Here is a 16,442-nt window from a genome sequence, read left to right as displayed (position 1 = left end):
GTTGCAGTGAGCCGAGATTGCTCCACTGCACTCCAGCCTGGTGACAGAGTGAGGCTCTGTCTCAAAAAAAAAAAAAAAAAAAATTCAATACTTGAAAAAACACATGATTATCAGTTCTAGTCAAACCTGATACTTCTATTATTTTGCCTTGATCTGAGATCAGGCCCTCCTTGTGACCACGAGCTTCCAGATGCCTAAAAGTGATGTCCATGGCAAAAGAAAAAGTTTGGCTACTTTTACATTCTGGCTTTTCTGTCTTTGTAAGCAAATCAAAAGAGACTAACAATCGCCCAAATGTCTCACTTCAACTCAGTCCTTCAAAGAATTATGAAGGAGGAAGAACAGAAAACCTACTTTTATAGGGCCTGGAACTCAAGTCAGCCAAGCAGAGGACTAAAAACTTGGGTTTTCTTGCCTCTTCTCTCAGTGGAGCTATAATCGGGAAGACAGGGCAATTGCTGAGTTAACCCTATGCTTTGTTCTCAGTTTTGTTTTTTTTCCTCCAAAGAAAGCAGATATATGCTGGAAAGTAAACAGGAAATTATCTTAGATTAAAGGGTCCTGATTTAAAAGCTAGATATTTGGTATACAGTTCTGTGATACCCTTTTTTTCCTTCTTGACAAAATACTGACATCTTCCATAAGAATAGAATTTCAATGCTGGTGCATAGGACTTGAGAAAGAAAAACATGTTCAGATCCTACTCCTACTGGCTGGAGAGGTCAAATCAATAAACTTTTTTTTTTTTTTTTTTTTTTTGAGACAGCGTTTTGCTCTGTTACCCAGGCTTAAGTGCAGTGGCGTGATCACAGCCTCAAATTCTCTCCTAGGCTCAAGTGATCCTCCCACCTCACAGCTTCCAGAGTAGCTGAACTATAGGCACATGCCACCTCACCTGACTAATTTTTCTATTTCCTATTTTCTGTAGAGATGGGGTCTCACTTTGTTGTCCAGGCTGGTTTCAAACTCCTGGGCCCAAGTGATTCACCCACCTCAGCCTCCCAGAGTGCTGGGATTACAGGTGTGAGCCACCTCACCTGGCCAATCAACATTCTATTCATTCAGTTTATTCACAGAGCGCCCAAAATGTGCCAGGCACTATTCTAGACAGTAGGACTACAACAATGAAACAAAACAGGCAAATCTATGCCCTCAAATGCACTTGACAGTTTGGTTGCCTTTATATTTACTGAGCATCTATTAGTGTGTCACAAGATGAATCGGGGATGAAGTCTGTCCTCAAGGACTTCAAAAAGATGGAAAAGACAGACATGTAAATACAATTTAATGGGACGCATGTAATAATTAAAGATTATACAAGATCAGAAGAGGGAATGATTAATTATGCCTGATGGAGATAAGCACAGAATATTATTATGGTAGCACAGTAAATCCAATCTAAGTGGTGGTAAAAGGGGAAAAAATTGAGAGAACACTTCCTACAGGAATAACATCTAGGGATGTATCAATAAATATTTAGGAATTTGCCAGAGAACAAAGAGAGATGGAAAGGACATCAATTAACCATTATACTTACAGGGAGATTATTCTTAAATCTTCATCAAACCAAACATAATTTTCCCTCTGGTTTTAGATTTTCTGGCTCCATGATGATGCTTCTTTGTGGGAGTGCTTTAATTATACATATTCTTCCAGTTTTTAAGTCCTCTTTAAAAAGGTTATCTTTCCTACTATAGTCTGACCCATGATGCCCTCAGATAGCACAGGCTAGCTCAACTGGGGACTCTTTATTTATAAGTCAATACAATGTCCCGTGCTGCTAGAACTTTGTCCCTTCCCCAGCAGCTGATAATTTCTATAAGTCCCAGAGATAAAAAGGAATGCAACTAAGAAGTTCAAAGGAGACTACCTTGATTTATTCTTGGTAGCACCTGCATCTTCAGATATCAGTATGCAGTCACCCAATAACAGCACTGTTGAGAAGGTGTGTAAGTCACATACTCTTAATTTTGTTGTCATTGAAGTAAAGGACACATCATGAAATCTCTGGGACATCTAAGGACATGTAAGGAAACCAAGTACAGCCAAATTAATGGATGCCTGAACTGAACAGTAAGAAACCAAGACGACTACTGCCTACCTCTCATGGCACTATCTGGTCCCTCATCTCTGCTTCTTATCTCCACTCTGCTGTCTTGTGCTTACTCGTGGCTTTCTAGCTATTCCACACTTTTATCTTTTAAAATGTTTAACTTTTTTTTAGAGACAGGATCTCTTTCTGTCTACCAGGCTGGAGTGCAGTGGTGCCATCATATATAGCTCACTATAGCATCAACCTCATGGGCTCAAGTGCTCCTCCTGCCTCAGCCTCCTGAGTAGGTGAGACTAGAGGTATATGCCACCATGCCCAGCTAACATAACTTCATTTTGTGTGTGGCTTTAATTATTACCATGATTCTAACCTTACCATGGCTGCCTATCCCCAACTCTTGACTTCACTTTGTGGGTCCTATCCTTATTTCTCTGCATCCCAACATAGCTGAGGCAAGGAAGTTGTGACTGCTCTGTTATTCTTCCAAGTGTGAGTCATGTGCATGTGCGCATAAGCATGTTAGCAATGGAGATATCCAACATCTGTGGTGGACGTTGCTGGCAATCAATTAAACAGTGATGGATTTCGTTGAGGCTGTGGCTGCATGACATTGAGCAAATGACTTTTGAGCATTTTCTTCCTCTATAATATAATACCTAATGAGAGAACTATTGTAAGAAGTGAATATATGTGAAAAGCACCCAGCATAGGGCCTGGTACACGATAGGTGCTGTTAAATCTTTTTCTTTCCTCTCTCTTCCTGCTCTGAAGGTCCAGCCCCAAGACTATAAGCGCTGCACGGCAATATCAGATTCTAACACTATAAGAGGGTGACTGTAACTGTGGATACTTCTGGACAAGAAGAAAGTAATCAGCCTCAATTCTTCCTGTTAAGGAGACTAATCTTTAAGTCTCTTAAAGAGAGAAAGATAAATGGGGGTGGGGGGGTCAGGGAAGGTTCTGTACTAAAAGGAAATCAAGACTAATCCTGGTATATATTGCCTGGTATATATTGCCCATGGCTTTAGCTCACAAAGTTGGCATACTGGCATATTGCTTGAGGCCTTCATAGGGCCAGTGCCAATCTAGGGCCCTGACTCAGGTCTAGGAGCAACTCCTACTAAGGCAAGCAAAGAGCTGGGCCAATACCTGGGCTTCTAGATCTCCTAAGAGATCAGCTTCTTTAGGCTTCATCCAGCTGACATTATAAAAGAGGGAGGAACACTCAGTTATCAAGAGGTATCACAGTCACAATACTCAGACTAAGCTCTGCTTTGGCCCTGGATATAGAATCCAACACATTTTGAATTAAAATGTTCAACGATTCTGTGGAACATTCATCTATCATACTACATTCAGAAGTGGATAAAAAACTTGTAAAGTGTGTATAGTTAACTTCTCATCAAAGAGAGTACAGATTTTCTTCTCTCTGCAGCCCTCCTTATAGCTTTTCTGCTTAGTCAACTGTGGAAACCCACCTCTTTTCTTTCATTATTATTAATACTAAATTGCTTCTGTTACCTGTCACTACATCTCCTTTCCCCCGTTCACGAAGTATATAGTGAATGCCTTACAAATCCAGGTAGATATCCATTCTCAAAGAATTTGAGTGGAAAATGTTAACATGTAAACAACTAACAAAACCTAAGTGTGACTTTGTAGAAAACATGAAGCTTTCCTACATAAAGAACACAGGGTAGAATATGTTAACTCTCAGGGGTGAAATATAACAAAGGATTGCTATAGCAGTCCTTTCTTGAAGCTGGGTCTCCTAGGTTTACTCTTTCCATTAAAAGGAGTCATCATTTGATGACCAGATGATTATAAATGCCTCCTACTTATCTTGAAGAAATCTCTTTCCCATGCAGAATGGTTTATGTTCACTTGCCAGGTTGCATCATTGCTTATTTCCTATAAGACTATTCTGTTTAAAGATTGGTAACTCCCTGCTCAGCTTTCAAGACCTTCTACATGCTACTACCTACCACCAACCAATTCAATCCCATCTCCCACAACTTTTCAAAGACCTTCACTATTCCAGCCAGGAACAAAGATTCTCCCTCAAGTAACATTCCAATTTGCCCTGCTCTGCCTTTTTACTTTTTCCAATATATTGAAATATATCAATTTTCAGTATATGCTCTTTGATTGCAGCAATTCTGAGAGGTGAAGGTAGATGCGGGGAGGAAAGAGGTAAGTGTCTCCTAAACAGATGTGGAGGTGGGGAAACAGTATGTGCTGAGGCTCTGTATCATTCTCTACTGCAGCAGGTTCTGGGAAAGTTCCATTTGGCAGAACTTCTGGCCAGGACCTATAGCCATATCACCAACTTCAGGCTTGTCCTCAAGGTACACACACCATTGCACTACACTTGCCAGGTGTGGGAATAACTAACTGGTAGTGGCCAAATGAGCTACAAATAAGCCATAACAACCAGGATGAGATGACTAGGTTTGCTGTAAAACTGCCTGCATATACAGACACTGAAAGCCACAATCCTCTTTGATAGTATTAAGAAAACACTGTCAGTTTTTTGTAGGTGTGATAATATTAAGGTATTTATTAAAAACAAAAAGAGCCTCTCTCTCTCTATATATATATGTATACATAAAATATATATCTATTTTAAATATCATCTTTGTCCTGGAAGGGTCCTTATATTTTAACTATACATGCTGAAATATATTTACAGATGAAGTTATATCAAAATATTTACAGATGAAATTATATTAAAATGCCTTGCTTTAAAACAACTTAGGGTAATGGGGGGAGACAAATGGTGGCACATATAAAACAAAATTAACAATGAGTTGATAATTGTTGAAACTGTGTGATGGATACATGGGAGTTCATTTTTTTTTTACTTTTGCATTTATGTGAAATTTTCCATAGTAAATCATTTTTTAAAAAGTCATCCTTTCTAACACAGTTGTGTCCCCTCTGCCCATCAAGGCCTAGGCTCATTTCGTATGGCTTCATTTTATTTGAGAGTGAAAAATAAACTCTTCAATGGCCAAGAGTTAATTTCATTTTTGGAATACAAACAGCCCAGACTGGTCACTGAGAAATAGGTCTTGGATCACCCTCTAAATCTTGGCAACAAGTTACCCTGCTATCTAAAAAGCAAGGTCTCCACATTCCACCATGGAGCTCAGGCTGTAATTTCTATGAGGGCAGGGCCATATCTGTTTATTTATCATTGATCCCATGGTTGATTTAGCACAATGCCTGCCTCATAATGAGTGCTTAGTAAGTATGTGTTGATGGAATGAAAACATTTTTCAGAGGTCAGAAGGGAGCAGGGCAACAGTGTCCTTGGTAGGGGAAACAGAGATATAACAATCCTTGGGAAAGCTTTCTAAAAGTCCAAATGATTTGTTTTACCATTGGCTCTACATGGGCCTCCCCATAGGAACTTAGCAAGTGTTGTGGGGGGTGAGGGGTAGGACACTGCAAGAAAGATCATACTGGGCAGGGGAACAATCCTCCTTCCTCTTAATATTCCGATATATATTCAAGTCCATCAGCCAAAGGCAGAGCTAGCATTTAAACTCAGGTTCTCAAATTCTTTTCTCCAGATGGTCTGAGATACCTCTTCCTACCATGGTATCTGTTCACCTAGATAAGTTTCTGCCTTGAATAGCACTGGTGAACTTTCCAAACTTATCCAGCAGTCATCAAGGGAAGCTAGCTGCTCCTATTCTTAACCATGCAGTTATTAAATTGTTTCCCACCTGTTCCTTTGAGGACTGTAGCTGCTTTTCTTATAAAAAATCCTTGAGATCAACTGCAAAAGGGGTTTTCTCTTTGAAAACTCAAGTCCAGTGATCTGCCAAACACAATCTCTGGAAACTATTTAAGTCCTACAATTCTGTCCTCAAAAAAAAAAAAAAAAAAAAAAATCAGAAAGTGTGCCAAATTTTGTTTCTCTGCACTCATTGAAGTGAACTTCTTTTCTAAAATTGGGGGGAAACTTGCTCTCCTTTTTCTCTTCTGTGGTTAAGTCTCTAGCCCTTTGCTAAGAGGGCCCATCTACAGGATAACTGCCTAGGAGAAGAACATGTAATTAGAGACAAATAGCATAAGGGCTGTGGAGCTCGATCCTGTTGAAGCAGGAAGAAGAGCCTGGAACTGGGCAGAAAGAGGCACCATGGGTTACTACAAGTGTTACAAAATATTTTGTTGACGTATTATAACACACACTGCAAAAATACAAGCAGGGGACTCTGTGGTACAGATAAAACAACACTATGTTGATGACATAATTTCATTTCTAAAACAAAAATGAGAACTGTGCTATTGTGCTATTTTAGAAACTGGTTATCTAAATTATCAAGTTTTAAAACTTAAGGAATTCACAAAGTAGCTAGTTAAGCACTGTAGGTTTGACTCTACCACCCTTTTTCTTACCCATTTTCCATTAGGAAATCCACGACGTATTTTTTTAAACAGTAGAGGTGGGCATCCACAAGGTCCGTGTGGAAACGTATTCTAGGGTACCTGCCAAAAAAAAGAAGAACAAGAAAGAAGAGGCTCACAATCAGGTAACATGGTCTCCATTCTATTATTAGGTAGTAGGCACTGGTAAGTTTATGAGGGTCACAGCCATGCTGCCTACACCCCTTTCTGGGGAGACCAGGACAGTGGACCCCAGCCCTGATTCTACCACATAAAAGGTCTTTTCCCTAGAAACCCTATGGCATACTTTCTGAGGCTTTTAGGATTCTAAAGAAATCTGGTGAGACATCATATCACGATAATCTACCTTCTTCTATTCGATCATTAACTTTTTTTTTTTTTTGAGACAGTCTTGCTCTGTTGCCCAGGCTGGAGTTCAGTGGTGCGATCTCGGCTCACTGCAACCTCTGTCTCCCAGGTTCAAGCAATTATTGTGCCTCAGCCTACCAAGTAGCTGAAACTATAGTTGTGCACCACCATGCCCAGTTAATTTTTGTATTTTAGTAGAGATGGGGTTTCACCATGTTGGCCAGGCTGGTCTTGAACTCCTGGTCACAAGTGATCTACCCACCTCAGCCTCCCAGAGTGGTGAGATTCACAGGTGTGAGCCACTGCACCTGGCCTCTATTATAAATTCTTATACACAATTCTTGTAACAAACATTTTCCTGCTCCTTACCCTAATTATCCTACTTTCCCCAAACCATACCTTAGCCACGCTTTCTTTTGCCTCCATGATTTGGTATGTATTCTCCATCTTTGCAGAAGATGGAGTAAAATTATATGAATAATCCTAACTTCCTACTCCTACTTATTTCTCAGGACTCACCCCAGGATACACTTCCTCTAGGAATCCTTCACTGACAACAGTGAAGTCTGTGCTCCCTCAACACTTGGTTATCTACTTCGATTGGATAACTTAACATACAGTAAAGAAACAGACTATTTACCTTCTCTCTCTCCCACTAGACTGAATTTCAGTGGAGCAGAGATTTATCTTCACATCCTTAGCACTTAGCATTATGCCTGACACAGACTAAATGTCCAATAAATAGTTGTTGAATAAACAAATAAATGAATAAATTAGGTCAAATTAAGGCATCTGCCTAGGTGTAAAAAATGCCACGCTTGTAATATCTGGGGTCACTTTATTTAATAAAAATAAACACCCAGGGAAGAGAAGGAGAGTATGGTTAAAAAAAAAAAAAAAAAGATTCCAGTCATAGATGCCTGGTTGTCGTTTTCTTCTAACTCTGTGTTGCTTTGCTTTGACTGCCTTGTAGGTTTTATTTTATTTTAGAGACAGGGTCTTGCTGTGGCTGGAGACAGCCGCTTGTCTAGGCTGGAGTGCAGTGGTGCAATTATTGCTCACTGTAGCCTCTATCTCCTGGGCTCAAGTGATCCTCCTGCCTCAGCCTCCTGTAGCTGGGACTGCAGGCATGCACCACTATACCTGGCTAATTTTTTTTTTTAATTTTTACTAGAGACAAGATCTCACTGTGTTGCTCAGGCTGGTCTTGGACTCCTGAACTCAAGCAACCCCCCTGCCTTGGCCTCCCAAAGTGCTGGGATTACAGGTATGAGTCACCACACCTGGCTGCCTTATAGTTTTAAGGAAAATTATTATCATGGGATCTAGATACCCCAGAAGCAATTTATCCAATAAGTCATGGTGTACCATTCTGGGTTTCTATTCTTTTGGGAAAAGTGCAATAGAAGAGTCAGAGACTTGGGAATCCCACACCCATACCATACACAAGCTAATTAATGTATACAATGAGGATGAAGAAGAAAGTAAAAGGTACTTTCACGGTTTAACTTTCTGAAATTCTCAAGTTCTATGAAAGTCCTCAAGGAATAGATTGTAGCAAATGTGGGTGTGACTGTAGCAAATATGATTTGTGGTAGCAGTGTTTCACTTGAACTCCACATCTTAATATTTCTTTCTTTTGATCTAACCAATTTGAAGAGTTGCAATCTCCTGTTCACTCCCTTGGTTTATAAATTCCTTTCATCATTCATACACTCCATATTATTTAATCTTCACAACTACCTTCTGAGGTAGATGTGCTACCCTAATGTTTATAGTTGAGTCAACTTGTACTGATCGAGCCAGGATACAAATAACTTAAAAGTCTGAATAAGTGTATCTTCTAAACTGTTATCAATCCCTAGTATATATGCCATAAAATCTATATAGTATTTTATAAATGCTTTTTCAGTTTTAAAAAACTCTCGTTCTTCCATTTTTTATAAGACAAAAATGTTCAAAAAATGTAACTGATATACTTAAGGATAGAGATGTAACTAGTTACCAGGCTGGAATATGATGCAGGAACAGAAATGGATGATTTGGAATTTTTTTTTTTCCTTTCAGGTTAAATGTGTAGTGAATATAAATCTTGGCACTGGGACATTAATGACATTTAAGTTGCCAAAAAGGAGGTTGCCTTATTTCATTCTATTGTTTTTAGAATTATATTAGAAATAAAGATTGATATTTTAAAACAAAACCAAAAACCTCAAAGAAGTACCAACGAAATGTGAATAACTGGCTTATGGCTCTGGGCCAGGATGATGTTTTGAGTCTATATATAATACAGAAAGAAATCAATAAATGGAAGTGAATAAGACATTTATAAATAGTTTTTTTTTTTTGAGACAGAGTCTCGCTCTGTTGCCCAGATGGAGTACAGTGGCATGATCTCAGCTCACCACAAGCTGTGCCTCCGGGGTTCACACCATTCTCCTGCCTCATCCTCCCGAGTAGCTTGGACTACAGGCGCCAGCCACCAGGCCCAGCTAATTTTTTGTATTTTTTTTTTAGTAGTCGGAGTTTCACCATGTTAGTCAGGATGGTCTCAATCTCCTGACCTCATGATCTGCCCGCCTCGGCCTCCCAAAGTGCTGGGATTACAGGCATGAGCCATCGCGCCCGGCCAATTTTGTTTTAAAAAAGAAAACATGGCCGGGTACAGTGGCTCATGCCTGTAAAGTCTATAAGACCTCTGAAGAACCACACATTTTTTCTTCTCTTCACCTATCTTTTAAATTAAAAAAATGATTTTATTTTAACTTTTCTTTTTGAGATGGAGTCTCATTCCATTGCACAGGCTGAAGTGCAATGGCGTGATCTTGGCTCACTGAAACCTCCGCCTCCCGGGTTCAAGCAATTCTCCTGCCTCAGCCTTCCGAGTAGCTGGGATTACAGGCACGCACCACCACGCTGGCTAATTTTTGTATTTTTAGTAGAGACAGGGTTTCACCATGTTGGCCAGTCTGGTCTTGAACTTCTGACCTCAGGTGATCCATCCATTTCAGCCTCTGAGTGCAGGGATTACAGGCGTGAGCCACTGCGCCTGGCCTGAGCACAATTCTAAAAGTGTTACTGTGTGTGTGTGTGTGTGTGTGTGTGTATTTGTGTGCGATATGGTTTGGCTCTGTGTCCCCATGCAAATCTCATCTTGAACTGTAATCCCCACGTGTGGAGGGAGGGAAGTGATTGGATCATGGGGGCGTTTTCCCCCCATGCTGTTGTCATGATAGTGAGTGAATGCTCACAAGATCTGATGGTTTTATTTATTTTTTGAGATGGAGTCTTGCTCTGTCGCCCAGGCTGGAGTACAGTGGTGTGATCTTAGCTCACTGCAACTTCCGCCTCCCAGGTTCAAGTGATTCTCCTGCCTCAGCCCCCAAGTAGCTGGGATTACAGGTGCCCACCACCACGCCCAGCTAATTTCTTTTGTATTTTTAGTAGAGACGGGGGTTTCACCATGTTGGCCAGGCTGGTCTCGAACTCCTGACCTCAAGTGATCTGCCTGCCTCGGCCTCCCAAAGTGTTGGGATTACAGGTGCGTGCCACCATGGTTGGCTAATTTATTTTTTATTATTTTATTTTTAGTATAGACGGGGTTTTGCCATGTTGGCCGGGCTGGTCTCCAACTCCTGACCCCAGGTGATCGACCGCTTGGGCTTCCCAAAGTGCTGGGATGACAGGTACGAACCACTGCACCTGGCTGAATTCAGAATTTTTGCTGTCAATTTCACCTTATCCAAACTTCTCTCCAAATTCTTTTTTTCTTTTTTGAGACAGAGTCTCGCTCTGTCACCCATGCTGGAGTGCAGTAGCGCCATCTCAGCTCACTGCAAGCTCTGCCTCCTGCGTTCACGACATTCTCCTGCCTCAGCCTCCCGAGTTGCTGGGACTACAGGCGCCCGCCACCACTCCTGGCTAATATTTTGTAATTTTAGTAGCGACGGGGTTTCACCATGTTAGCCAGGATGGTCTTGATCTCCTGACCTCGTGATCTGCCCGCCTCGGCCTCCCAAAATGCTGAGATTACAGGGGTAAGCCACCGCGCCCGGCCTGTACTTGTGATTTTATTATCTTCATTTGTTCAAAAGTTATCCTTTCTAGCCAGGTGCCTTGGCATTGTACCTACAGTCCCAGCCACTTGGCAGGCTGGGGGTGGGAAGATCACTTGAGCCTGGGAGTTTGAGGCCAGCCAACACAGTGAGACCTTGTTTTTTTTTTTTTTTAGAAGTAGGCCAGGCATGGTAGCCCTCACCTATAATCTCAGCACTGTGGGAAGCCAAGGCAGGAAGAATGCTTTGGCTCAGGAGTTCAAGACCACCTGGGCAACATAGAAAGGCCCTGTCTCTACTAAAAATTTAACAATTAGCTGGGTGTGGTAGTGTACACTTGTGGTTCCAACTATGTGGGAGGCTGAGGCAGGAGGATCACTTGAGCCTGGGAGGTCAAGGCTGTAGTGAGCCATGACTGTGCCACCACACTCCAGTCTGGGCACCAGAGAGAGACCCTGTCTCAAAAGAAAAGAAAAAAAAAAAGTACATAATGCAGTACTATAATGCAGTGTAATGGGGAAGATGAAATTACTTCTGAAAAATGATTTCTGGAATTAAACACTCCTATGAATCTACCACTGCAGACTGGGTGTGATGGCTCACACCTGTAATCCCAGCACTTTGGGAGGCTGAGGCGGGCAGATGACTCGAGGTCAGGAGTTTGAGACCAGCCTGGCCAACATGGTGAAACCCTGTCTCTACTAAAAATACAAAAAATAGCCGAGTGTGGTGGCATATGCTTATAGTCCCAGCTACTCGGGAGGCTGAGGTGGGAGGACTACTTGAACCCAGGAGGTGGAGGTTGCAGTGAGTTGAGAGTTTGCCACCACACTCCAGCCTGGGCAACAAGTGAGACTGTCTAAAAAACAAAAACAAAAACAAAAAAAAACAAAACCTAGATGCAGTTGTTCACACCTGTAACCCCAGCACTTTGGGAGGCCGAGGCAGATGGATCATCTGAGGTTGGGAGTTCGAGACCAGCCTGGCCAACATGGTGAAACCCCGTCTCTACTAAAAACAAAAAAATTAGCCAGGTATGGTGGTGCATGCGTGTAATCTCAGCTACTCATGAGGCTGAGGTAGGAGAATTGCTTGAACTTGGGAGGCGGAGGTTGCAGTGAGCTGAGATTGTACCACTGCACTCCAGCCTGGGTGTCAGAGTGAGACTCTGTCTCAAAAAAGAGGAATCATACAATATTTATCCTTTTGTGACTGGCTTATTTCATTTAGCATAATGTTGTCAAGGTTTATCTATGTTGCAACATGTGTCAAAATTTCCTTCCTTCTTAAGGCTGAATACATTCCCTTGTATGTATACACCACATTTTGTTTATCCATTCATCTGTTGATGAACATTTGGGTTTCTTCCACCTTTTGGCCATTGTGAGTAATGCTATGAACATGGGTGTACAAATATTTATTCAAGTCTCTGCTTTTACACATACACTTCTTAAAAAATTTTTTTAAGGAAATAAAATTTCGAATATACATAAAATCCAGGATAAATTCTCATATATCCATCAATCAGGTTAAATAATTTTCAACATTTTGCCAATCTTTCTTATTTTTATTTTTGCTATAGTACTTATCATGAGTTGAATTGTGTTCTCCACAAAAGATATTGAAGTTGTAACCCTCCAGTACCTGTAAATGTGATCATATTTGGAAACGGAGTCTTTGCAGATGATCGAGTTAAGATGAAGTCTTTTGTTTTTTTTTTTGGGGGGGGGCCATCAATCCAATATAGGTAGTGTCCTTATAAAAAGGGAAATTTGGACACAGAGACAGACATGTAGAGGGAAGACGAGGTAGAGATATGGGGAGAATGTCATCTATAAGCCAAAGATGCCTGAGGCTACTAAAAGATAGGAGAGAGGCATGAACAGATTCTCCCTTACCACCCTCAGAAGGAGCCACCTGCTGACACCTTGGAATTTGGACTTCTGCCCTCCAGAACTGTAAGACAATAAATTTCTGCTGTTCTAAGTCACCCAATTTATGTACTTTGTTATGGCAATCCTGGCAAACTATACAGTATTTTAAAGCAAATGCCAGACATTGTGTCCTTTTACCTGTAAATATTTCAGTATGTGTAGTATATATTTCTAATTGCTAAGAACTTTACAATATAATTTTGATGTCATTATCAATGATTTAATAATGTCATCTAGTATCCTATCTGTATTGATTTGTCTTTTTCCATCTGGTTTATCTGATTTGAGATCCATTAAAGTTCTCACATTACATTTGCTTATTTTATTTTTTTGAGATGGAGTCTTGCTCTGTGACCCAGGCTGGAGTACAGTGGCGTGATCTTGGCTCACTGCAACCTCTGCCTCCCAAGTTCAAGCGATTCTCCTACCTCAGCCTCCAGAGTAGCTGGGGTTACAGGCATGCACCACTACACCTGGCTAATTTTTGTATTTTTGGTAGAGATGGGGTATTACCATACTGGCCATGCTGGTCTCGAACTCCTGGCCTCAAGTGATCCGCCTGCCTCAACCTCCCAAAGTGCTGGGATTACAGGCATGAGCCACCGTGCCTGGCCACATTTACTTATTTGTAAAAATTCCGGCTGGGTGAGGTGGTGCATGCCTGTAGTTCCAGTTACGGGGGAGGCTGGGCCTCTCTCTCTCTCTCTCTCTCTCTCTCTCTCTCTCTCTCTCTCTCTCTCTCTCTGTGTGTGTTTGAGACAGGGTCTTGCTCTGTCGCCCAGGCTGGAGTGGAGTGGGGCAATCACAGCTCACTGTAGCCTTGAACTCCTCAGCTCAAGCTATTCTCCTGCCTCAACCTTCTGAGTAGCTAGGACTACAGGCACGCGTCACCATGCCCAGTTAACTTTTCAGATTATTTGTAGACAGGGTCTCACTATGTTGTCCAGGCTGGTCTTGAACTCCTGGGCTCAAGGGATCCTCCTGTCTTGGCCTTCCAAAATGTTAGGATGACAGGCATGGGCCACCATGCCTGGCTGAGACCTTGACTCTTAAAAAAAAAAATTTCCCTTTCTTATTCCCCTATGAAGCCATTAATCTGTTAGACTGAGTCACCTGTCTTATAGAATATTCATGTTCTGAATTTGGCTAATTGCTTTATTTTAGTGTCTTTTAGCTTTATTTATTTACTTATTTATTTATTTAGAGCTGGGATCTTACTCTGTCACCCAGGCTGGAATGCAGTGGCACTATCTTGGCTTACTGCAGCTTCCAACTCTTCAGTTCAAGCAATCCCCCTACCTCGGCCTCCCAAGTAGCTAGGACCATAGGTACAAGCTGCCACACCTGGCTAATTTTGTATTTTTGTATGGGGCTTCATCATGTTGTCCACGCTAATCTTGAACTCCCAGCCTCAAGCGATACTCCTACCTTGGCCTCTCAAAGTGCTGGGATTATGGGCATGAACCACTGCACCCAGCCTATGTCTTAAACAAAACAAAACAAAAACAGCTTTATGGAAGTATAATTTACATACCATAAAATTCACCTGTTTTAGACATACAATTTAATGATTTTTAGAAAATGTACAGAGCTATAAAACTATCACCACAATCCAGTTACGGAACGTTTATTTTACTCAAATGATATCACATGACTGTTTATAATCAAACATTCCCTTTCCACCTCATTAAAGAGCTTCTGCACAGCAAAAGAAACTAGCAACAGAGTAAACAGACAACCCACAGAATGGGAGGAAATATTCTCAAACTATGCAACTGACAAAGGTGTAATATCCAGCATCTATAAGGAACTTAAATCAACAAGCAAAAATCAAGCCCATTAAAAAGTGGGCAAAGGACATGAACAGACACTTCTCAAAAGAAGACATACAGACAGACAACAAACACATGAAAAAATGAGGTGGACTCTTAGTTCTGTTCCACAGATCTGTATGTCTGTCCTCAATATCACTAATCATCAGAAAAATACAAATCAAAGCCACAATGAGATACCACCTCATGCCAGTCAGAATGGCTACTATTAAAAGGTCAAACAACAACAACAACAGATGCTGGTGAGACTGTGGAGAAAAAGAGATGTTTATACACTGTTGGTGGGAACGTAAACCAGTTCAGCCACTATGGAAAGCAGTTTGGAGATATTTCAAAGAATTAAAAATAGAACTACCATTCAACCCAGCAATCCATTACTGGGCATATATCCAAAGGAAAAGACATTGTTCTACCAAAAAGACAAGTGCCCTTGTATGTTCATCACAGTACTAGTCACAATAGCAAAGACATGGATTCAACCTAGGTGCCCATCAACAGTGGACTGGATAAAGAAAATGTAGTGCAATACGTATCATGAAATACTATGCAGCTATAAAAATGAACAAAATCATGTCCTTTGCAGCAACATGGATGTAGCTGGAGGCCATTATCCTAAGCAAAGTAATGTAGAAACAGAAAACCAGGTATCACATGGTCTCACTTATAAGTGGGAGCTAAACACTGGATACACATAGACATTAAGATGGGAACAATAGGCTGGGTGCAGTGGCTCACGCTTGTAATCCCAGCACTTTGGGAGGCCAAGGTGTGTGGATCACTTGAGGTTAGGAGTTTGAGACCAGCCTGGCCAACGCGGTGAAACCCCATCTCTACTAAAAATACAAAGATTAGCCAGGCGTGCTGGCAGATGCCTGTAATCCCAGCTACTCAGGAGGTTGAGGCAGGAGAATTGCTTGCACCCGGGAGGTGGAGGCTGCTGTTAGCTGATATCATGCCAGTGCACTCCAGCCTGGGCAACAGAGTGAGAATCATCTCAAAAAAAAAAAAAAAAAAAAAAAAGGGAACAATAGACAGCGAGGATACATAATGCGGGGGAGGGAGGAGAGCAAGAATTGAAAAAACACCTGTTTTGTTCTACGCTTACTACCTGGGTGATGGGTTCAATCACACCCAAATCTCACCATCACACAATATACCATGTAACATACTTGTACATCTAAGTAACAGTTGAAATAATAATAATAATAATAAACCAATCCCCTTTCTTATCACATCTCAGGCAATCACTGATCTGCCTCCTGTCTCTATAGATTTATAGATTTGCTTTTTCTGTCACTTAAAAAAAACCGTAGCCATTCTATTGGGTGTGAAGTGGTATCATCAAGGTTTTGGTTTGCATTTCCCTATGACATGATGTTGAGGATCTTTTCATGTGCTTGTCAGCCATTTGTGTATCTTCTTTGGTGAAATGTTCATTCAAGTCTTTTGCCTATTTTGAAATTAGGTTGTTGTGATTTTTTTGAGTTGGAAGAGTTCTTATCTTTTCATTTCCTTATTTTCTTTCTTTTCTCAGAGACAGGGTCTTGCTCCATCACCCAGACATGATCAAAACTGCAGCCTAGAACTCCTGGGCTCAAGTGATCCTAATACCTCAGTTTCCCAAGGAGGTGGGACTACAGGCTCATGCCATGCCTGGCTAATTAAAAAAAAATTTGTTTTTGAGATGCAGTTTCACTCTTGTTGCCCAGGCTGGAGTGCAATGGTGTGATCTCAGCTCACTGCAACCCCTGCCTCCCAGGTTTAAGCAATTCTCCCGCCTCAGCCTCCTGAGGAGCTGAGA

The 16,442-nt window shown here is 41.3% G+C and overlaps 1 protein-coding gene across 2 annotated transcripts in view; it reads right to left on the bottom strand.

Moving 5' to 3' along the window:
• Positions 1-16,442, bottom strand: part of EIF2B3 (eukaryotic translation initiation factor 2B subunit gamma) — a 155,666-nt gene that overhangs the window by 41,692 nt on the left and 97,532 nt on the right. For both annotated transcript variants that reach the window (XM_017881820.1, XM_017881819.1), the window contains exon 6: positions 6,464-6,553. In XM_017881820.1, coding sequence (XP_017737309.1) covers positions 6,464-6,553 — 90 coding nt within the window. The remainder of the gene's footprint in view (positions 1-6,463; positions 6,554-16,442) is intronic.

The sequence above is a fragment of the Rhinopithecus bieti genome, unplaced genomic scaffold (genome assembly GCF_001698545.2).
Source record: "Rhinopithecus bieti isolate Rb0 unplaced genomic scaffold, ASM169854v2 scaffold_12155, whole genome shotgun sequence".
In the NCBI taxonomy this organism is placed as follows: domain Eukaryota; kingdom Metazoa; phylum Chordata; class Mammalia; order Primates; family Cercopithecidae; genus Rhinopithecus; species Rhinopithecus bieti.
The sequence above is the reverse complement of the archived record's forward strand: the minus strand, read 5'-3'. Positions and strand labels throughout refer to the sequence as shown.